The sequence below is a fragment of the Tenrec ecaudatus genome, chromosome 17 (genome assembly GCF_050624435.1).
Source record: "Tenrec ecaudatus isolate mTenEca1 chromosome 17, mTenEca1.hap1, whole genome shotgun sequence".
Classification (NCBI taxonomy): domain Eukaryota; kingdom Metazoa; phylum Chordata; class Mammalia; order Afrosoricida; family Tenrecidae; genus Tenrec; species Tenrec ecaudatus.
Window position 1 is genome coordinate 47,837,606 of NC_134546.1, and position 23,942 is coordinate 47,861,547.

The 23,942-nt window shown below is 39.2% G+C and overlaps 2 protein-coding genes across 2 annotated transcripts in view; one reads left to right on the forward strand and one right to left on the reverse strand.

Moving 5' to 3' along the window:
* The window catches only part of MPHOSPH10 (M-phase phosphoprotein 10), a 22,847-nt gene extending 14,744 nt beyond the window's left edge, over positions 1–8,103 (reverse strand). The window contains exons 1-5 of the mRNA XM_075535196.1: positions 7,719–8,103; positions 4,052–4,739; positions 1,663–1,802; positions 1,083–1,251; positions 712–853 (exon numbers count right to left, since the gene is read on the reverse strand). Of these exons, the coding sequence (XP_075391311.1) occupies positions 712–853; positions 1,083–1,251; positions 1,663–1,802; positions 4,052–4,739; positions 7,719–7,807 (1,228 nt within the window). The 5' untranslated portion in view covers positions 7,808–8,103. The remainder of the gene's footprint in view (positions 1–711; positions 854–1,082; positions 1,252–1,662; positions 1,803–4,051; positions 4,740–7,718) is intronic.
* On the forward strand, positions 8,063–23,758 carry MCEE (methylmalonyl-CoA epimerase). Its single transcript, XM_075535197.1, has 3 exons — positions 8,063–8,329; positions 17,533–17,870; positions 22,391–23,758. The coding sequence occupies exons 1-3, from the start codon at positions 8,128–8,130 to the stop codon at positions 22,541–22,543; spliced, it is 693 nt and encodes a 230-aa protein (XP_075391312.1). The 5' UTR covers positions 8,063–8,127; the 3' UTR covers positions 22,544–23,758.
* Positions 23,759–23,942: the final 184 nt, after the last annotated feature.

Here is a 23,942-nt window from a genome sequence, read left to right on the forward strand (position 1 = left end):
GAGAAAACGAGTTCAATGCAAACACTTTGTCATTTTATATACATAGGCCTGGATTCCCTGTTGATTTTGGTGTCCATGGGCAGCCGTGAGACCACTGAGCAGATACGAATGGACAATTATGAGCGGCGGCTAAGAGCTGACAATTCTAACCAGGCAGCTGATGCCTCTCCCTTTGTCCATCCCGTCCTTCATGAATAAAATGAATACTAATGGGTTTAAGAAGTCATTCAATTAAATGACCAACATTTCTGACTAAAGTACACAAAGGGCACAATGAGCATGGGCAGCAGGTAAGCCTCTGGGGAAAAAATTGATTGTGGATCATACATAAGGCATTATCAACATATCGAAGATAGATGTCTCTGATATAGTAACAGTATGGAGATTCTATATAAGAATTTCTAATTCTCCGTTCACGTGAAAGTATTTAGGAGTTAAGTGACATGATACTGGTGACTTATTATCAAATGATTCATGGAAAAAATGTGCACAAATACAGATACATAAGTGAGAGAAAGCCAATGTGTTAAAATCTAACAATTAGGAAATCTAGCTGTGTGACACATGAAGAGCATTGCACTAATTTTTCTGCATGCTTTTCAAAAAGCTGGGTGGAGAGGGGGTGGGAGGAGCAATGTCAAACTGCTCGAGGAAATGAAGCTAGAAGCAGCAGAGAAGGAACCCTCGCAAACGAGCAGGGAGCACACATACCCATCCGGACTGCATGGTCGAAGTGCAGGGTCTCCTCTAGAAGGCTGTTTTCTGGTCTCCTTTGTGCTGTTACTTCCCCTTGAAGCTGCCATGGTTTCTTTTCCAGCAACTCTTTTTCTAAAGATGCAATCTTCTCATTCATCTAAAGTGTCATTATACATTTAATTAGCCTTAAACTAGAAAAGCAGCCAATAATTTAAAAAATGGCAAAGAAAAAAAATTAAATGATCTCTGGAGGATATAAATGAAATGGTATGAATTTAAATTCAGGCTGTAAGGTTCACTTGTGGGAACCTTAGAGACAAGCAGTCTCCAGAGCAGCTGAAACCGACACAAGAAGAGACTTACATTTTAAAATTTCTAATAGTTACCTTTTCCTGCCTTTTTTCAAAGGATGATTTAATTTCATCAGAATCTTTCTTTACATTTAAGTTACTTTGATCTTCAGTTTCATTATCGTCTGGCAGAGCAAAGGTCACACGCCGTACTCCTTTATGTTGTTTACTGTCTTTATTTTCTTCAAGGTCAAAACCTTCATCCCTTTAGAGAATAATGAGGGCAATCAATGTAAAAATGTGCTTGTATGGATGTATGGATTGTGATAAGCATTGTATGATCCCCTAATAAAATGATTTGAAAAAAAAGCCACCTTCATCCCTGTAATATCAAAAACAAACTTATGAAAGGAAATACATATTTTATCAAGAAAACAAAAATAGAATAATATTTCCAATAATTAAAGTCCTTTTGTATACTAAATGCAACCAAGCACTTAAAAAGTTTCAGAAATTCTAGTTATTGAGTTCATTAAGACATTACTCTGGCCATCTTGAGATTATTTCATCTTAGGGAATCAAAATTCACAATACAAAATATACCTGACACTATGATTACACGTACATGATGGGGTGGCTCCAGCTTACAATATAAAAAACAATTCAAAATACTCACACGTCAAAAGTGTCTTCTTTTTCTTCACCCATTTCCTCTTCATTTGAAGCTACTTCGTCATGAACACTTGCTTTATCTTCATCACTTTCAAGTGGATCAAAGAAATCTTTGTATTTCAGGTTTCTGGAACTTTTGCCTGACTAAAATTTTAAAAGTATACATTTAGTAAACCTTTCATTAGGATTAGGAAAATGCATTAAAAAAGGTGGCATGTGTGTATATAGACACACTGTATATTTACACTGCTCTTTTAATACAAACTCAAAATAGTTTCTATAAAAAAACTATCGTAATAAAAACATTAGCAAAAAATCTTGAGCATAACAAACTACATAGATTCATTTATAATTATTACAACAAATATTCCACCTCTAAATTTTCTAAAACATCTCCAACCAAAGCATCTGTGTGTTTATCTATCTTCCTTTGCTTTATCAAAAGATGTTTGTAGTGAAATTCTGATTACCGCTAATATATGATCACGATTCTTAAGGTAAATAATAAGGGTAAGTGAACAATTTTTGTGGTAATAAGACAATAGCTTTTATATTTCTATTCATTTCCCTCCAACTGGTCTAAATGCTTCACTTACACTCTGATAAATTTTGGGCTGCTTTAAAACTATGCTGGTGGTGGAGACACAACTGCCGACACGCTGCTACTAACCAGAAGCTGGCAGTCCAGACTACTAGCCACTCATGAAAGAAAAGATGAGGCTTTACTCCTGTGAACACTTAAGTCTCGGAAACCCTGAAGAGAGTTGCTGAGTCTGAATCAACTTGCGGGAAGTAGGTTTGGTTGTGTCCTAAAGGCCAACAGACAGTCCTTGAACTAACTACAAGCTTTTCCTCCTTGTTGTGTTTTGTTTTAGGTCATTAGTTTGTTGTTGTTTTGTTGTATATTGTTGCTTGGTTTTGCTCTGTCTTGTTTTTGTGCATGTTCTATCTCCGCAGGTCTGTCTAAATAAGATAGGCTGGATGAACAATCTGGAGAAGACAACAAGGGGATCGACAGTTCCGGGGCGACATGGGCAAGAGGGAGGAAAGGTAGTGGTATTAACAAACACAAGGACAAGGGAACAACCAGTGATCCAAATCGGTGGTAAGGAAGGTGTGGGAAGCCTGGTAGGGCATGATCAAGGGTAATATAACCAAGAGGAATTGCAGAAACTCAGGTGGGGACTGAGCATGAGAGTGGGACAGGAAGAAAGTCAAAGGAAATAGAGGAAAGAGCTGGGAGGCAAAGGGCATTTTTAGAGGTCTAGAAAAATGAATTTACATATGCAAATGTATTTATGAGGATGGGGAAATAGATCTATGTGCATCTATATATCTATATATATATTAAGGTAGCAGAAGGATATTGGCCCTCCACTCAAGTACTCCCTCAATGCAAGAATACTTTATTAAATTGGCATTCTATGATGCTCACCTTCCCAACACAACCACTGAAGACAAAGCGGGGAAATAATCAAATGTGAAGAAAGCTGATGGTACTGGGCTATCAAAAGATATAGCGTCTGGGGTCTTAAAAGCTTGAAGGTAAACAAGCGGCCATCTAGCTCAGAAGCAACAAAGCCCACATGGAAGAAACACACCAGCCTGTGCGTTCACGAGGTGTCAAAGGGATCAGGTATCAGACATCATCAGAACAAAAAATCTTATCACAGTGAGTGAGCAGGGGAGTGTGAAGTGGAGATGCAAAGCCCAGTTGTAGGCCACTGGACATCCCTACAGAAGGGTCTCGAGGAGGAGATAAGCCAGTCAGGGTGCGATGCAGCAACGATGAAACATACAACTTTCCTCTAGTTCCTAAATGCTTGCTCCCTCCCACCCACCCCCCACTATCATGATCCGAATTCTACCTTGCAAGTTTGGCTAGACCAGATGTAAACTGGCACAGATAGGAACAGGAAACGCAGGGAATCCAGGGCCCACGATTCCTTCAGGACAAGTGGTGTGAGTGGCAATACTGGGAAGGGAGAGGGAAGGTGGGTTGGAAAGGTGGAACCAATTACAAGGATCTACGTGTGACCTCCTCCCTAGGGGACGGACAATAGAAAAGTGGGTGAAGGGAGACGTCAGATAGGGCAAGATATGACAAAAGAATAATTTATAAATTATCAAGGGTTCACAAGGGAGAGAGGAGTGGGGAGGGAGGGGAAAAATGAGGAGCTGATGTCAGGGGGCTAAGTGGAGAGCAAATGTTTTGAGAATGATGAGGGCAATGAAATGTACAAATGTGCTTTACACAATTGATGTATGTATGGATTATGATAAGAGTTGTATGAGCCCCTAATAAAATGATTAAAAAAATAAATCTATCCTACAAAATAAAACCAACACCAATTTTGAAAGAGTACTCCTTATTTTGTCAACGAAAACATTACCTTTAAATTTTGACTTTCCAATAGTCCTTCATCTTCATCAGACTCAATATCATCAAAAATATTAATATCTTCTTCCTCCTCCTCTTCCTCCTCCACACCACTTTTTGGATCCCCCTGTTTTTCTAGATTTCCTAAAAATGTCTCCATTTCAGATAGCTTAAAGAATTTATCATCCACTATTGACTTTTCTCCTGGTTTCTTAGGCACTTTGTTTTTCATCGTGCTCTCTTCTTCTGAGTTGTTGGTATCAGAGTCATCATCTGAATCCTCAATGCTGAAATCTGGGCTTTTCCTCCGATCCAATTTGCTGGCATGCTTTGTGTTCACATGTCCTTTAAAATCATCACCACTTAAGTCCAACACTTCTTCCTCCTCCATGTCTTGTTCTAAGTCCTCCTGCCCATTCACCTCCATCTCTGAGCCATGCTTGTTACATGCCTGCTCTTTAGTCTCTAGCAGACTGATGTTCTTGTCTTCAATTGCTTTGCTTACTGCATCCTGGAAATAGCGTAAAATGGGCTCATTTTGCAATTCCAGTTGTTGCCAAATCTGCTCATCGTCAAAGTTGTTAATTACCAGTTTTTTTAAAGGACTCCCATGAAATTTTTTACCAGTGTCTAGATTCTTATGAAAGTCATAAAGCATTTTTGTTAAAGATGTAAAGTTTGATGCCAATCCATCTTGAATCCTAGGTAAGGGAGAGAGGAAGATAAATGAGATTTAGAATTACAAGTAACATTTCCACAGTACTTTGAATTATACTTAATTTTTAAAGGACTAATTCTCATGCAAAACTAATTTGAATGGAGTGACTACATTTTTTATGTGTTTAAACTATGAATAGACAAGGTTGATAGTGAATGAAGTGACTTTAAATATTTTCAACCTCTAGGCAATGAGCTACATTTTCTTATGATATGCAGAAAGTACCTGGGAATCTGCTATAGAGACTTCAGCACAAACACCGCTGAGAACCTATTTGATTAATATTGACTGTTAGCTTTGCTTCATGATACGGCATTCCTTTCCTCTCTTCACATTTGCTTTTGTTTCAGTGGTCAGGAAACCGCTCTCAAAGTGTCATTTGAGATGCTACCTATAGGTGAAGAGACAGTCTTGCAACGATATGGACTTTTATATTCTAGGCAGAAGCAAAAGCAAAAACAAACCCCTTGAGAAAGGAATGACTTGGTGTACTTGAGGAACACAAAAGCCAACAAAGTTGGCACATGCTGAAAGAAGTAGCATGTCAGGTTAAGTGTAAGACGTTATTAAGCAGAGGAATAAAATGCTTTTATTTGTGCTGAGGAACAATGCATGCTGCAGGAAGCCTCAAAAGAAGGTGGAAAGAACATACAGTCACTACATCAAAAAGAACTAGTCAACCGTCCACTATTTAAAGGGACAGCGTATGATCACATCCAATGGTAGTGAAGGAAGAAGCCTAAGTTATACTCAAGGTATTAGTTAAAAAATAAGGCTCTAGGAAGTGACAAATATCAAATGAAATATTTCAACATGCTATTAAACACTAATAGCATTCACTAGTCTATGCCAAGAAAATGGGAAGACAACTATTTGGCCAACTGACTGGAAAAGATCCATATTCGTACACGTTCCATAGAAAGGTAACTCCACAGAACACAGAAATTATCTAACAATATCATTACTATCACATGCAAGTAAGATTCTGCTGAAGACCATTCAACAAGAGTTATAGCAGTACATTGACATGGAACATTCAAGCTGGATTCAAAAGAGGACATGACACATGGGATGTCACTGTTAATTAATGCCAGATGGATCTTGGCTGACAGCAGGGTATACCCGAAAAATGTTTACCTGTATTTTAGTGATTATGAAAAAGCATTCAACAGTTTGGATCACAACTAACTATGAATAGCATTGAGAAGAATTCCAGAGTACTTCATTGTGCTCTTGCAGAGCCTATACACAGAGCAGTCCTTCAAAAAGAACAAGAGAAAACTGCAAAGTTTAAAAGCAGGAAAGGGTCGTCAGGGTTGTATCCTTTTACCATACTTATTCAATCTGTGTGTTGAGCAAACACTCTGAGAAGCTGAACTATATGAAAAAGAATGCAGCATTACAATTGGAGGAAGGCAACCTTCAATATGCAAATCATATAACTTTGCTTGCTTAAAGTGAGGGAGAATTGAAGCACTGACGAAAATCAAAGACCAATGTGGTCTTCATTATGGATCACCATTTAATGTACAGAAACCAACAATCCCCACAACGAGACCAACAGGTAACATCATGATAAAGAGAAGTTGTCAAAGATGGTTTTCTTCCTTGGATCTACAATCAATGCTCATGGAAACAGAAGCCAAGAGACCAAACATCATATTGCACTGGGTTATCTGCTGCACAAATCTCTTTAAAGTGTTGGTGAGAAAGGATGTCACTTTGAAGAGTATGTTGTGCCTCACCCAAGCCATAATATTTTCAATTGTCTCAAGTGTGTGTGAACGTTGAATAAGTCAGACCAAAGAAGAAACAATTCACTTGAATGATGGTGCTGCCAAAAAAAGGTGAAAATACCATGGAGTGCCAAGAGAACAAACAAGCCTATCTTGGAAGAAGTGCAGTCAGAATGCTCTTTAGAGGCAAGGATGGCAAAACTTTGTCTTGTGTATTTTGGACATGGTGTTCAGAGAGCCAAGTCCTTGGAAAAGGACATAATTCTTGATAAAGTAGAAGCACAGGGAAAAAGGATGAACCTTGATGAGAAGGACTACAAAAATGGGCTCAAACAGAAACAGTTGTGAGGATGGTACAGGGCCAACTGGTGTTTCATTGTTGTACATAGTGTCCCTATGTGGTAGATCTGATTAAATGGCAACTAACAAAATGCATCCTATTAAAAATGGTCTACAGGGGTGTGGGGGAAACCATGGAAGAGAGAATGATGCATTAAGTAGTCCAGGAAAATGATGATGGTGGCTTGTGCTTGGATCCATCCCAGCAGTTGAGATGTGAGAAACAGATCCAAAATAGTTTGGGGGCAGAACTATCAGGCTTTGCTAATGAATTGGATATTGAATTTAGAAAAAAGAAGACATCAAGGAAGTAGGCTGTTTGCTCAGTAAATCAGAAGGAAATGGTGCCACTGAGATAATGTAGGTTTGGATGGTGGGATGTGATGAGATTTTACGGTAAGGGAAAGGGTGACTAGAACAAAATGATTCTAGTAGACATACTACACTTAAGAGGGTGAGAATATATGGCCGCAGTTGCTGTGAATTTGGAGCTCACGGGACAGGCCTGGAGTTTCAAATGATCTGAGACTCAGTTTCACAGACCACCATTCAGCCAAACAACGCATATGCTTCTTTTACTGGAAGCAGAATTAAGTCGCCAGAAACTCAACTGCAGAGAATGCTAAACAGCCACGGACAATGAAGTACCACTTTCAGTGAAGTATGACGATGCTGTGGGAGGACGTGGGGACGGGGAACAAACGAGCGACCTATTAAGTGTACCGAGGCAAGAGGAGGAGGCCGCTAAGGGAGGTATCCGAGCGATGGCACTGTAAACTTTTTAACACATTACAACATTTTGACAGCTTAAAGGTGCATACGTTGAATCTGAAATTTGGGGAGACGTGACACGTGGGCCACACCCGAGCTAACCGCGGCGCACTTACGTGAGAAAGCACTCTGGCTGCTCCGTGGCTTTGCCGACCTCCTTCAGACACCGCTCCAGGGCTCGCCGGCGCCACACTCTCTGGGCCATCTTTCCAACAACCCCAGACACCGACCCACATGGAAGGGAAAACAGCCACCGGAAATAACGCCGCTAACACGCGCGTAAGAAGCCACGCCCCGGAAACCAGGTTCCGCGGGGCGGAAGTTCCCGCCCCGCTCCCCAGGAGAGCCAATCCCGGCCCGAGAGGCGGAGCGCGCGGTAACGGTGCCGCCCGCAACTCTCCTCTGGGCAAATACCTGGGTGACGTGACGCATTCGAGTCCGTTTTAAGAGCTGGTGTTGCTGTTTGCTGGCCCCCAATCCATACCGACTGAGGGCGACCCCAAGTGCGGGCGCTTTCAGAATAAAATGGCCCCCCTGACGGTTTCCGAGGCGGGTCCACCTGCGCTCCACCCACAAAGCACGGGCCCCGCCTCTTGGCCGCCCCTCTGCCACGGGAAGTGGTCACGCTCGCGGGCCCGGTGTCGTGCCGCCTGTGAGGGTGACACGGTTGCTGTTCCCAAGATGGCACTTTTGCAGAAGACTGCCTGGGCGGCTGCAAGCGCCCTAGGTAAATAGTGGCACGGCGCGGGGTGGGCCTGGAGGAGCGAGCAGGAGGCGAGAGGAGGGCAAGGCCGTTTAGCGGGCGCAGACAGCACTTTCTTTCAGGAAGGTCACGTCCACTAACGCCTGCGTTTGGTCTGGGCATTTTCTTATGGCTTTAGAGATGCAGCACTCTTGCTGTTGCCCTTATTGCTATAGACCCAGAGGCGTGAGAATGCCCCGAGTGGTGGGCTAAGCTTCTGATTGACGTATCCAGTTCGGCTATTCTGAGTAAAGGAATGAACATTCTTAAAAGGTAACAAGCCTATTCAAGGCGACCGAGTAAACAATTTTCATTAAGGGTCAAAACTCCTTTAGTTATGTGGAAATATTGAACATCATTAGTCCAGTAAGCCCTGGGTGGTGTGTACATCCACAGCAGTGGTTCTCAAAGTGTACGATATTGCTTCTCTGGGGGACACGGGAAAGATCCAGCAGGGCTGCAGAAACAGATACCTAACACTTTTTACCGGGTAACGAGCTAAAATACAAAAGTTTTTACTTGTCAGAGTGGCGCTGAATAAATTTTTTTCTGAAAAGGGAACTTTGGGCCAAATAGTTTGGGAACCTGATCTAAAAGATAGTCATTCTTCATCCATTAACACAATCAGTGGCACAAGCTACAGTGTTATTGGTAAATTCACATATATATCCTAAGGGGCATAATAAAATTAATTGGCTTAAATATATATAAAGGCCAAGGATCATTAATACTATAAGTATGCAATCTGCTAAAATCAGTCTGAGTTCAAATATTCAAATATTAATTACCATATATTTATATTATGATCTATAATTCCCATAGAATTGCTTAGGAGTTCTTCAGTTGCTTGCATATCACTGGTGTTTGAATATAGACAGGTTTTCCCCTAATATTTGTAAATGATACTAGAATATATTTGTAGGTATTGCTTGAATCTATCTGTCATTTTAGCAAAGGCCAATGAATCTACAATATTGTCCTGATGGGATAACAGGTTTGCCAGGAGTCTTTTGTTGATACTAGGATAGGTTTTATTTACATAATTGGAACCCTTCCAAAATGGCTCCAAAGTAGTACATGAAATCCATGTTTTTCTAACCTCACTTGCATGGATTGCTGAATAGGAAAATGGTGTTTGTAAGTTTTTGGTTATGACTGGAAGTGTTTTTGGTTCTTTGTAAGGTTTTCTTTTTGATCTAATTTGCATAGTTCATGTTTCCATCTTTCCTATTTTTGATCAGCTTCAGATCTGCCCTCTTACACAGGAAATACATTGTAATTGGTGTTCGTTGATCAAAAAATTTTGGATCATAAGGTTTTAGTATGTAACAACATTTAATATCCTCATTTTGGGCTCTAATCTGTATTGTCCCTAGTCTTGGTAGTAGGCTCAGTCATCACCATGTTATGAGTGACTACTTTAAACCTACCCCAAAATTTCGGCTTTAAAATAGCTAGGAAGTCCTCATTGTCTACCAGGGGTAAGAATGCATGGGGTGGCCCGTCTAACCTATGACTTCACAAGAGGGGGGGAGCGGAACCAACTCTTCATCAGACAAAGACTGATTCCTTTGAGGTTGAAGTCAATATTGCCTTAACTCTCTATCCTTTACCAATTCTGCCACAAACAATCCTTACCAAGGCCCTTTCTACTTCTATGCTGGATTTGAAAATTCATTGCAGTGCCCACACATAACTCACAGACTATACTTATAACTGTCGGGCTTATTAGGGAAGTTAACAGGTTATAATTTAGGGAAGTTAATAGTTATAATTTTAAAGATCAGAAGTACTCTGAATAAGGTTCTTCCAGATCAAAACACCTCTTCGCAGCTGTACCATGTAGGTATGCCTCTTTGATCCTCGGCTTCTTACTCACTCCACCACTGCCCTGCTCAAGCATTGCTGTAGCTCCTTTACTCTGCTAACAAATGCACATAGAGCACATCACTCTGCCATAAGTCTCAGGCTGAGAGCCCTTAACAACAGCTCCATGGGTCACCATGCATAGCTCTCATAAGTAAGTGTCTTTCAGAAGCATCCTACTCCACAAGTGAACCTCTTGAGCCTAAAGGCTCTTAACATGCATACTGGGCCCGGAAACTCTTGTCTTGAGCTTTTAAGTTCATGGTTCTGCATGTGCCACTTATCTACCACTTCACTGCTACTCTAGTGACAGCCCTTAATAGACACGAGAGTCCCCTCTTCCAGTTTTAGATGGCTCATTTTGTAACCACTCAATGACAAAACTGACCGAATCCCACTTTAGCATCCCACACATCTTATTACATGGCAAATCCACCAGCTACTCCATGGGAGGAAGATGAGGTTTTATATTCACCTAAATAATTAGTTTCCCCAAGCAACACCTACCAAGTGCTCATGAACTAATATATCACCTCTTTATTTGTACATTTTAAATACTACTTCGACAGGGGAGGGCTCACCACATTGGGTCACTTTCCTCTGTTGGGGGGAGAGGGAGAAGACCCATCATAATTAGTTCCAGCCATATAAAATTGTTCTTTGGTCACCCAAATTAATACACACCCTGTAAGAGTGATTAGTGAATCTTACTAGAAATCAAAGTCATGAGATAGGGTGAAAGGGGCATGATTGGCTCAGAGAAGTAGACAACACTTATGTTAGTGGGTAAACGGGAAACCTGCCATTGGGAAAAATGCTCAACATCAAGTAAACAGATATCCCCAATGGGAAAATAAGCCAGCCTGGTATCATGTTCCCAATTGGGCATTTTTGGCCTACTTTCTATTTAATTCTTGGTCGAGGCTATTTATTACAGCCACACAAGACTTTAGACTACCAGTTTGAGGTACACAACATCCTTCATAGACCACAGCAGAACAATGTGACTTGAAACTCCCACCAAGGGAACTGGACTCTACTTTAAACACACCTGTAGCAGATTATAGGAACTGAAATATTCCTTTGAGCTTATGTATGAAACATAGTGTGAAAAGAGTCAGACCTACTATCCCAATTCTTGGGTTCAGAATTCTTGCAATGAGAGTGCCCAGTAAATGGCAAGTCAAGACTGCCAAATGTGCTATTTTCAAACTCTTTCTGCCTTTTTATGACATATTTTAGTCCAATAGGTATAGTTTTGCCCTCAGAATGAGAATTACCAAAAAGTTTTGCCCTATCTTCGACCCTCACTGAGTAGTGTCCATCCACTTAAGTTGGTAAACTGTACAAATCAATCCATCTATTTTAGTCTAAAGAACTGTCATATACTTGTATACTTTACTAAACAATGTTTTAAATTCTATTCCATTGACTAAAATAAATGAATTACCATATACCCTTTGGAATGACTCAGAATGTTCTCCAATAAAATGTTCCTAATGTGAACCAAAGACATAAAGTAGTATGTGAGTAGATTTTGAGCTTGCACTCAGTCATAGCACTAATTTAAGAACAACTCGTTCTTAAGACATGGCCCTGCTCACTAGTTGCCCTCATGAAGAGATCACTGAAGATGTGAGGGCTGTAGAACAGTGTGGTGAAGGAAAGCAGATAGTACTTGGCGTCTGAAAGAACAGCACCTGGGGTCTGAAAGGCTTGTCTTAAAACAAGTAGTCATCTATGTGAGGTATTAGCTAAGTCCACAAATCAGAAGTACACCAGCCGGTGTCATCTAAGCGTTATAAGTAAAATCCAAATCTGAAGGAGGGAATAATATTAGAGCTTAAATTTTGAGCACCCAATTTTCAGAAGGCTGGAATAGCAGTGAAAACCCCGAGCCCCCAAGTGGATGAAGCCAAAGGTAAATCCCCTATGACTATGGACCAGGGATGTGAATGGCTTTGTTTTCAGACAGTGCATTGTAGTTACTGTGGTTGTAGTTAGGTTAAAAGGTGATATCTTATTATTTGATCTCCCTTTTGGTCCAATGTATATTTGTTCCAATTATTAATACTTTTTGCTTTCTTTTCGATTCAGGTCTTTCCTGTTTCTTGTTTTGTTTTTGTTTTTCTGTATATGAAATCCAGGCTAGGTAAATCTAGAGACAACAACCTGACTAATAGTTTCCCAGGGGCCTGGTGGTTACATGTTGAGCTGCTAACCACAAATTCAGTTACACCACCAATTTCTCCTTGAGAGAAAGATGATGCTTTCTACTCCTGTAAAGAGTTACAGCCTTGGAAACCCTGTCCTAGCTGTGTGTTGGAATTGACTTGATGGCACTTTTTTTTAATAGACATGACAGGGGAAGTTGATGCGTAATGAGGAGCTAACAGTGAGTACAAGAAAGAAGAATGTCTTAAGATTTACTGTAGTGATGGTTACACAATTCTTTGATTAAATTATTGAAAAGCTGTTTGGTGCCGTTTAATCAGTTCATACTCATAGTGACCCTATGCACTAACGAGTGAATTTCTGCCCTTTCCCGTGCCACCATCACAATTGTTCTTATGCCTGAGGCCATTGCCGCAACCACCGTGTTAGCCCATCTCCTCTTTACCACTGCCCCGCTACCTTACCAAGCATGGAAACCTCCTCCAGGGACTAGTCGCTCCTGGCAATATGCCCATTGTATGTAAGGTGAAGTTGCACAATCCTTGCCTCTAAGGAGCTCTCTGGTCATACTTTTTCCAAGACAGACTTGTTTGCCCTTTTGACAATGTATGGTACTTTCAGTATCCTCCCCTAGAACCACAGTTCAAATGTGTAGGTTCTCCTGTCTTCCTTTGTCAATGTTCAGCTTTCAAATGTATATGAAGCAATTGAAAATGCCATGGGTTGGGTCCAGTGTCCTTAGTCCTCAAAGTGACATCCTTGCTTTTCAATACTTTAGAGAGGTCTGTGCAGCAGATTTGCCAGTGAAACATGTCTTTTGACATCTCGACTGATACTTCTTTTTAAAAATCATTTTATTGGGGTCTCGTACAACTCTTATCACGATCCATCCATCCATCCATCCATTGTTCTTGATTGATACTTCTTTGAGCATTGATTTTTGGATCCAAGCTTGATGAAATCCTTGACAACTTCTGTTTTTTTCTCCATTTATTATTGATCCAGTTCAGAGGATTTTGGTCTTCTTTAAATTGAGTTGTAATCCATACTGAAGACTTCAATCAGTGATCTCATCAGCACGTGTTTCAAGTCCTCCTTTTGATACTTCCTGCATCATTCAATATTTTGCCCTTAGAATCTTTTACTATTTGCAACTCATGGCTGGATATTTTTCTTCACTTCTTTTTGTTTAAGATATGCTGAGCATGTTCTTACTTTTTGGTTTTCTGTTTGTGCACTTTCATTATAATTTCCTTTGTCTTCTCAAACTGCCCTCTGGAATTTTTTGTTCAGTTCTTTGACTTCATCATTTCTTCCATTTGCCTTAGCTACTCTATGATAAGGAATAAGTTTCAGAGTCTCTTCTGACATCCACTTTGATCTTTTCTCTCTTTCATGCCTTTTTAAGGACGTGTTGTTTTGTTCATGGGTGATGTTCTTGATGTCCTCTCATAGCTCATCAGGACTTCTATCATTAGTGCTCAATGCAACAAATATTATGACATCTCCAGCTTCATTTCTATCACCAAGACCATAATTTGCAATTACTGTTCCTTCTTTGTTTCCATTTTTTAATATTATATAATTAAAAAATTTTTAAATCGTTTATTAGGGGCTCATACAACTCTTAGCACAATCCATACATACATCAATTGTGTAAAGCACATTTGTACATTTGTTGCCCTCATCATTCTCAAAACATTTGCTCTCCACTTAACCCCCTGGCATCAGCTCCTCGTTTCCCCCCCTCTCTCCCAGCTCCCCACTCCTTCATGAACCCTTGATAATTTATAATTTATTATTTTGTCATATCTGTCCCTGTCCGACATCTCCCTTCACCCACTTTTCTGTTGTCTGTCCCCCAGAGAGGAGTTTATATTGTAGATCCTTGTGATCGGTTCCCCCTGTCTACTCCCCCTTTCCTCCCGGTATCACCACTCTCACCACTGGTCCTGAGGAGTTCATCTGTCCTGGATTCCCTGTGTTTCTAGTTCCCATCTGTACCGCTGTGCATCCTCTGGTCAAACCAGTTTTGCAAGGTAGACTTGGGATCATGATAGTTGGGGGAGGAAGCGTTTAAGAACTAGAGGAAGGCTGTAAGTTTCATTTTTGCTATACTAAACCCTGAGTGACTCATCTCCTTCCCACTCCCCCTCTGCAAAGGATGCCCAGTTGTCTACAGATAGACATTGGGTCCCCATCATGTGCTCCCCTCATTTTTGATTATATGATTTTTTCCCCTGCCTTTGGTGCTTGAAACCTGGTCCCCTCAGCCCTTCATGATCACACATGTTGGTGTGCTGCTTCTATGTGAGCTTTGTTGCTTCTGGGCTAGATGGCCACTTGTTTACTTTCAAGCCTTTAAGAACCCAGACGCTATATCTCTCACGGAATGTGTTATTTTTTAAAACAGTTTATTGACAGAATTTCTATATCACTGAAACATGATATGTGAATCATATGTAAAAAATAACTCTTAAAAATATTTACACTCTTGAGAACCCACAGAGGCAGTTCTACTCTGTCCTGTAGGTTGTCAGAATTGACTCGATGGCAGTGAGACACCAGCACCCCCATAGTGTTATCAGGTGAGTTTGGACTGCTAACCTCAGGATCAAGAGTTCAAACCAGCTTCTCTGTGGGAGAAAGTTGAGTCTGTTTACACCTGTAAGATTTATAGCCTTGGAAACTCATATAGGGTCATTTTGAGTTAAATTCAACTCAATTGCAGGGGAGGGTCTTTGTTTGATTTTTGTTTTTCATGTATTTGTTTACCTAGTCATTTAGTGGGAGTTACAAGGATTTGGCTTGAAGAGCCAGAACAATACTGCACCTCGTCTGTTATGTGGTGAGATAAAAACTAATAGTGGTTCTATAGCAGGGTTCAAACCACCAAACCTTAGGTTAATGTGCAAACTATTTGCATTTCTACCTAAGAACTTAATGGTTGTGGATACTAGGTTGATATACACTTGGATTTCATGATAATATACTGAGCCCATAGACTATAGTGAAGTCAACCTATTGAAAATATGCTATTTTGAATATTTCAATAATTATAGTACTGGGCAAGATCAGCCACACCACTTTATTAATTTTAAAGCCTTTATTACACAGCTGGTTTGAGAGGGGGCTATCACCTGGAAAAACACTCTTGACCCCGAACAAAGAAAACATGGGGTCTTTATATTTCAGGCAGGGGGAGGGGAAACATGCAGGCAGTTACATTTGTGCTTAGCAGGCAGGCAGGATACCAGGAACGGTCTGTAGACATCTAGAGAGATTCAAAGTCTGTGAAGAGATCTGGGAAGGTATGGTAGTCCGGGTAGACTGGAGAAAAAACTTCAGGAACACTCATGTGTAAGATAGAGAGCTTTATATCAAAAAGAAATTGTATCTTGAGAAAACAGCCCAGTTCAGATCAAGTCCATAAGTCCAATATTATCCCATACATATGTCCAATACTAGTCCATAAATTCCTCTTCAGACTCATGTCGCACATGCAGGAAGATCACAGGCAGGTGGGTGTAAAGTCTTGTGGATCCAGGGCCAGTGGAAACAGTGCGGGTCTCCACATGGCTTCTCCTGTTCTGTGAGTGTCCCAACTGCAGGAAAGTGATGCAGAGAGGGTGTGGCCAGAATCTCATGAGAAGGCCACACCCACAAGGAAGTATCATCAGCCTGTGACCTGATTGACAGGCTAGACCCCATCCCTTCACTCTTAATGCCCTCTAGTTGACAGGAGATTATGTAACTACCACAGAGGGGAAGGAGGGTGGAGGGTGGTAGCTGGCTGCTTGAGCCGGTTGAAGGAAGTTTAAAACAAAATGGAGTTCCTCATGCTAACCTGGGTTACAACAAATTAATATGGCTAAAGGCCATCCTGGCTGAACTTTGCTATTTCCTGACCACATAAGGTGTATTGCCTAGTTAAAATTGTGTCATTTTAATGAAAAGTTTCAGTTTAAGGGAGTTAATTTTACTTTAGGTGGCGTTTTATGATACTGGGTACTGTGTAAATTTGTTATTGTTGTCTGCTATCCTGCCTGCCTGCTAAGCACAAATGTAACTGCCTGCATGTTTCCCCCTCCCCTTGAAGCCAGCCCTCTGCCTAACTATAAAAACCCCATGCTTTCTTTGTTCGGCGTCAAGAGTGTTTGTCCATGCTATAGTCCCCTCTCAAACTAGCTGTGTAATAAAGATTTTAATATTAAAGTGGTTGTCTTTTCATTAAGAGCTAGTAACATAATATTTAAGATACTTTTCTTCATTTTGCTATTTCTTAGTTTATTGTTAAGTGAAGGAGTTTTAACAGATGATATTTAGACTTCATATATGTATGCCATTTTTATTCTGGGGGAATCTGGCTCTTAAAATCTGGCATTTGTGAGAATGAGAAAGCATAGTACATTAGGTGAACATTTGGCAGTACTTTTTTGTTACTTAGTGTTTAAAATAGCTTCTTAACATTCAGAAGTAGTTCTGCCTTTAATCCTTTAAAATTATAAAAAGAAACAATCAAATTTTGCTTAGGACAAAGTCCCATAATTTTAAATATCCTCGTGATGTTTGCTTACCAACTGCCTCCAAATCATTAGATAGTTCCTAAATGTATATCACTTGAATAAAGTATATGTATTAAAAATACTGAATAGATGTGATTTCATTGAATTTACTCATAAAATATGAGACACTTTATTTTGCTTGGGAAAGAAGTCACTTGCTCTTAGGATTAAATCTAGGTGTTTACAATAGTTCAATCTTTGTGAAATGCAGAGAGGGTAACAAGTAATTTTTAGTGATATGCACTGTCCTTCAAATAGTACCAATAAATATAGATTATTATGAAAAGAAATTTTCTGAATCTAATTGAAGTTGAGAGTTAAGTTTTTTAATTTCTCGGCAGTTATTTAAATAGAGCAGATTAAGTGATTTTGACATAAGTTTACAGCTTATTTTTCCTAAGCTGATTTTAAGAGTAAGACAAAGCATACATATAAATTACAGCAGAACAGGTTTTCACTTTTATGAATACTATTGTGTAAAATACAATTTTTATATAATTCTTGACTTGAAATATTTCAATGTTGACTTTTTGAAAAGTATATTTTCAAAAAGATTGATATCAGTGCTGTTCACTTTTTCAGGGCTTTTTACTAGACTCCACACTCCATTTCCAACAGGAAGACCTGTTTTTATGTCACAATCATCATATAAAGTGTCAGACTCTGAATGGAATCTGGGTCGACTCAATCATATAGCTATAGCAGTGCCAGATTTGGAAAAGGCTTCAACATTTTATAAGAGTGTCCTGGGGGCCGAGGTAAGTGAAGTGACCCCTCTTCCTGAACACGGAGTATCTGTTGTTTTTGTCAACCTGGGAAATACCAAGCTGGAACTACTTCACCCCTTTGGCAGTAACAGTCCAATTGCTGGTTTCCTGCAGAAAAACAAGGCTGGAGGATTACATCACATCTGCATCGAGGTATTTTATTTATTAATTAATTATGACATTTTTATGATATTAATTTGTGTTAATTCTTTTATAAAAATTATCTTTTATTTGTTTACTTTTATTGGGGGCTCTGTACATCTCTTATTACAATCCATACATTCACCAAGTGTATCAAGCACATTTGCACATATGCCGCCATCATTATTTTCAAAGCATTCTCTTCCCACTTGAGCCCCTGTTATCAGCTCCTCATTTCTTCCCCATCCATCCCCCTCCCGCCCTCACAAACCCATGATAAGTTATAGATTCTTATTTTCATATCTTACATCATCCTCCGTTGTCCCTCACCTACTTTTCCGCTACTGTCCCCCTGGGAGGAGCTTATAGATTGATCCTTGTGATCGATTTTCCCCTTGCTTTCCCCACCCTCCCTTAATCCTCCTGGTATTTCTACTCTCATTGTTGACCCTGAGGGGTTTATCTATCCTGGATTCCCTATCTTGCAGGCTCTTACCTGTAGCAGTGTCCATGTTCTGGTCTTATCTGATTTGTAAGGTAGAATTGAGGTCATGATAGTGGGGGGAAGGAAGCACCAAAGAACCGGAGAAAACTTTTGTGTTTCATCAATGCTATATTGCACCCTGAATGGCTCATCTCTTCTCTGTGACCCCTCTGTGAGGGGATGTCCAATTGTCTACAGATGGGTATTGGGTCTCCACACCATTCCCTGCCCCCCACCCCATTCACATTGGGTGTGATTTTGTTCTGGGTCTTAATTACCTGATACCTGATCCCATTGACAACTCATGATCACACAGGCTGATGTGCTTCTTCTATGTGGGCTTTGTTGCTTTTGAGCTAGATGACCACTTGTTTATCTTCAAGCCTTTAAGACCCCAGACTCTTTATCTTTTGATTGCTGGACACCATCAGCTTTCTTCACTACATTTGCTTATGCACCCATTTTGTCTTCAGTGATAGTGTTGGGAAAGTGGGCATCACAGAATGCCCGATTGTTTCAACCAAGTGTTCTTGTGTTGAGGGACTACTTGAGTCAAGGCCCAATATCAAGAGAAACCTCCAACAAGTTGATGTCAATTCTTAGTAACTTCATAAGACAGGGTAGAACTGCTTGGGTGAGTTTCTGAGACTCTTAACTATTTACAGGAGTAGAAAGCCCAGTCTTTCTCCTGTGGAGCTGCTGGTGGTTTTGATCTTTGGACTTTGCAAATTTCAGCTCATTGCCTATCTACTACACCACCATCTGTCATAATTGACTACAATGCTAGCGGAAAGCAAGGCCATTCACATTTCTCCACTATGATGGAGGATCATCCATGTGGAGACCTTGCAAATGGATATGGGGTTTCCATTGTCTTCCGTAGTGTCCTATAAACGAAGTGTTCATAATTGAAGCTCTGATACCATTCCCTCCTTTTGCCTTGGACTTTATACAATCCTTGGATCATTGCCTGCTGTGTTTCTTCCATGTGGACTTAGTTGATCCATGTGGACTTAGTTGATGACTGCCCTTAAGTTGATACAAGCCCTTAAGACCCCAGATTCTATTCTTTTTCCTTGCTAGGTATTGTCATTTTTTCTCCTCACTTTTCTGTAGTAACCGTATCTTCAGTAATCTCTTCATGGTTTATATATGTCTCTAGTTCAATTTAGAGCATCTTTATTTTATAATAAAGAAGATTATAAATCATATTTTGGGGTACCAGGTCATTTATTGATAGTATCATTAATTTAGTCAATGGTGTAGCATTTAAAGTTAAAACACTTTGGAGTGTTAAGTGACTAGTCATTGTTTACACACACAAAAAATGGGAGTTGGATATAGGGCAAAACTTTTAATAACATTCATTCACATGCCTACCAGATTAATACATGTCATAAGAAAGCAAGGAGGGCCAAGAAAATACTTGTTATTGTAAATATCTGGTAGTCTGGCCACCGTTTAAAATGCCCTCAAAATAAGAGATCCAAAGTCTAATAACAATAACCTCTAGCTCCATAACCTTGAGCTAGCACTAATCCGCTTCTCATACTGCGGCATTCCAACCCTAAATCCAAGGGAGTATGCCACTTCCTTAAGTCTGCTACAGGTGAGTTTGAGGTGAAGCCAAGTTCATTTAGGAGGGTTTCCACATAAAATCCTTCTGGTGTGGCCTGGGTCTGGCCTATGAAGGATGTTGTGTACCACAAAAGCAGAGTCCAGAGTCCCTGTAGTGTGTAGCACAACGGTTGCATAGAAACTAGGTTAAAACTGTCTATTGTTGAACATAGTACCAGGCTTATTCTCCCTCTGGGTTCCATGAAAATATTATTTTTTGTTTTTTCTGATGGGATGTTGCTCCTCCCCACGTACCCATCAACTGAAATGTAATTGCCTTATCTAAAAGTTTCCCTCTCTCTCCAGCATTTGTTCTCTATTTATTTAATTGGGCTCTTTTATGGGTGTAGGGTGTGATCTCATTGTTTTGACTTTCCCTGATAGCTAGTGATCACGAGCATTTCCTCGTGTTTGTAAGCCATTCAAGTATCAGTTTTTGTGAATTGTCTGTCCTTGTCCTTTGCCTACCTTTTAATTGTTTTTTTTTTCTTATTAAGGTGTTTCAGAATTCTTTAGATTTTAGTAATTAGTTCCTGGTGGAATAGTAGGTTAAATACTGAGCTGCTAACTGAAAGATTAGTGAGTGGACCTACCAGCTCTTCTGCAGGAGAAAGATGCAGCAGTCTGCTTCTATGAAGGGTTACAGCCTCAGGAACTCCACGGAGCAATTCTATTCTGACCAGAGGGTCCCTATGAGTCAGAATCCACTAGATAGCAATGAGATAACATACAGAACTGTACTTTCTGAAAATGCTCACAATTCTATTATAGCCTTATGGTTCATTGCCATTTATTTTTTAATGCCTATCTTTAAAATATTGAATCTGCTCATCAGAAAGTTGGCAAAACTTATTAATTACATTTTCTCATAGAAAAAATTCCCTCTTCTATAATCATTACAAAGGTGCTTAATGCTCCTTTCCTTTGGGACCTCATAGAAAGCTTCTAATGCATCTGTGTGTCTGTTATGAACAACCTCCATAGTTACAGCTGACTAAACAAGAATTTTGAATAAAAGGATCTTTTCCTCACAGATGGATTAGTATCTTCATCAGTTACCAACATTTTTCTTTTTTTTTTTTTTAATTATTTTTTATTTTTTAACAAATTATTGGGGCTGATACAATTCTTTTCACAGTTCATACATATACATACATCAATTGTATAAAGCACATCTGTACAGTCTTTGCCCTAGTCATTTTTTTCTCCTCTTTTCTTCTTTTACATTTTATTAGGGACTCCAACAACTCTTACCACAATCCATACATATACATACATCAATTACCAACATTTTTCTATCAAAGTTGAATGTTTTCTTTTATTTTCCATTATGAAATTTGCTTAAATTTCTTATACTTGTGTATTTGTTTTTCACCAGAAAATTTTTTAAAGATTTTGTTTAGACTCTTCTGTAGTTTGCCATTTTCTAGCAAAGCTTGTACTGCTACAACCAGTGTATGCTTTCTGAGCTAGCCTTGTTGTTAGACGCTCTCAGGTTGTTTCTGATTCATATTAGCCCTGTGTATGTATAACAGAATGAAGCATTGCCTGGTTCAGCACCATCTGGAATTTCTATTCCTCTCAGTGTTACCAAAAATTTGTTATGATCCACACAATTGAACACTATTTTATACTCAACAAAACACAGGTGAACATCTTCACAGTGTTCTGTGCTTTAGTCAAAATCCAGCTGATATCATCAGTGATGTCCCTCATCACCTGTTCTCGTTCAAATCCAGCTGGGACATCTTGGAGTGACCTGTCAGTGTACTGCTGCCAGTTTTAAATTACATTTCACTATTTCTGCATGCTATTGGACATTTCTTTTTGACATTGAGCATAAATCAAAACCACAGTGAGGTACTTAGCCCAGTTACTTACCCACTACCCTCAATTCACACCTAACTTACCCACTGCCCTTAATTCAGTTTCAGTTCCTAATAACCCTGTAGGACAGGGAAGACCTTCATCGTGGGGAAGCACCATCAGCTGTGACCTGATTGACAGGCTAAACTAAACTTCTACATTTATATCTCTTCAGGTTGACATGAAATTATGTAACTACTATAGGACCTCGCTGTGCCATAAACTGCTAAGAGCTTCTCAAGAGCTTTGTCATTTTAATAGATAATTTACAGGGTAGAGTTAATCTCCCTTTTAAGATGAGGGTCCCAGAGTGCTGAGGAAAAACCAGAATGACCTGTAGACCTCAAGACAATTACTAATGGTTAGAATCCTTAAAGATTACACTTGGACACCTAGGACATTTCAGCCTCTTCATTTCCTCCTCTGAAAATCTTCAGCGTTTTAATTATTTTAAGATCGGTTCTGCCCAAAGGTGGAAAAGATAAACTATATAATGACTCAGTATTTCTTCTATAATTTACTGGTTTTATGATCTTAAGTCTATTATTTACTTTGTTTTTTCAAGGTGGATAACATAAATGCAACTTTGATGGATTTAAGAAATAAGAAGATCCGTAGTCTAACTGAAGAGGTCAAAATAGGAGCACATGGAAAACCAGTGATTTTTCTCCATCCCAAAGACTGTGGCGGAGTCCTCGTGGAGCTGGAGCAAGCTTGACTTTGATTTGCAAGAAATTATACTTATTGATCTAAGAAATTCTTATAAAAAACTGATAACCATTGACAGTAGCAACTTCTAAAATTGGGGGGGGGGAAGTTTAGGAAGCAGTGAATATATTAATGGGGGAAAGGAGGGTTAGAATGATTGTACAACTTGGCGAATATAATCACTATTAATGGATTGTATATTGTAAAATTATTGGATTGGTTTATGATTTACTGTGTATATTCTTACTAACAATACAAAAATTAGAAAACTTTCAGAATATACCCTAGAATCCTTGACTGCTTATATCACATAATGAAAAAGTTAGAATACTTAAATATGTGTGTGCATATACTTATATATATGTATTATACTTATATGTACATGTACACAACACATTTAATCAATTTATATAACATTTATGTAATTAATGTCTAAGAGCTTCAAAAAGTTAGTGAAAAAAATATAATTAAAAATAGTGGACATTTTCCAATGAACATTTTGAAAATTTTGTTATATTATTAATTTGGATTTCTATACTTGTTTTGGAGAAAATCATGGTTATTAAACACCTAGGAAACCTTAAACATTAATAGAAATTGTTTTTTCTAAAAGGATCTTTTTTAAATTAAAAGGTGTGTATGTGTGTGTTGAGATGGATACACAAATGAGTTAGGATGAGACACGTGTAGTATTCTCAATATATGTAGAAGTAATATTAAGGTAACTATATCATAGAAGTATGAGAACAAAGATTCCTAAATAGTGGTTAGGTGTGTACATTTCGATTGAAGTGGCAAATGTTGATGCAAGTGGTCCTCTGATACACTGCAATTGTATATTGTAATCCCGGAAGTAACTACTAAAAGTTATAGAAGGAGATACACATAAGTATGATAGGTAAGTCAAAGTGGAATACCAAAGATTCGTCAAGTACCCAGAGGACGAAGGGGAGATGACTCAATGAACAAAGTAAACAAAGATAAAACAGAAAATAATATATCTATATTGTAACATATTAATGTTGTTTTATGCTGTCAAGTCAATCATGTCTCATAGCAACCCTGTTTGGTAGAATATAGCCACCTCATATTGTTTCCATGGTTGTAATCTCTATGGAATCAAGACGGACACTTCTGTTTTCTGTAGATCAGCTTATAGGTTCTAAGCACACCAATTAAAAGACAGAATCTACAAGACATCTACGTGTGATTTTTTTCCCCCAAATATGATAGAGGTAGCTTAAAGATAGAAATATAGACGTTTATTTTGCAAATACAGTGATACCTTGGTTGTTGAAGTAGTCCAAGCTTGAATTTTTGACTACTTGATCAACAAAGTTAAAAAAATATATATGGTCAGCATTTGTAACTTTGCTCGATAATCAAACCAAAAATCCTACTTGGAAAAA

Excerpts from the sequence above, each read along its gene's own strand:
- MCEE (XM_075535197.1), top strand. The coding sequence starts at position 8,128 with ATGGCCCCCCTGACGGTTTCCGAGGCGGGTCCACCTGCGCTCCACCCA. Across the intron at positions 8,330-17,532 it reads GGCGGCTGCAAGCGCCCTAG|GGCTTTTTACTAGACTCCAC; the intron begins GTAAATAGTGGC and ends TCACTTTTTCAG. Across the intron at positions 17,871-22,390 it reads TACATCACATCTGCATCGAG|GTGGATAACATAAATGCAAC; the intron begins GTATTTTATTTA and ends TGTTTTTTCAAG.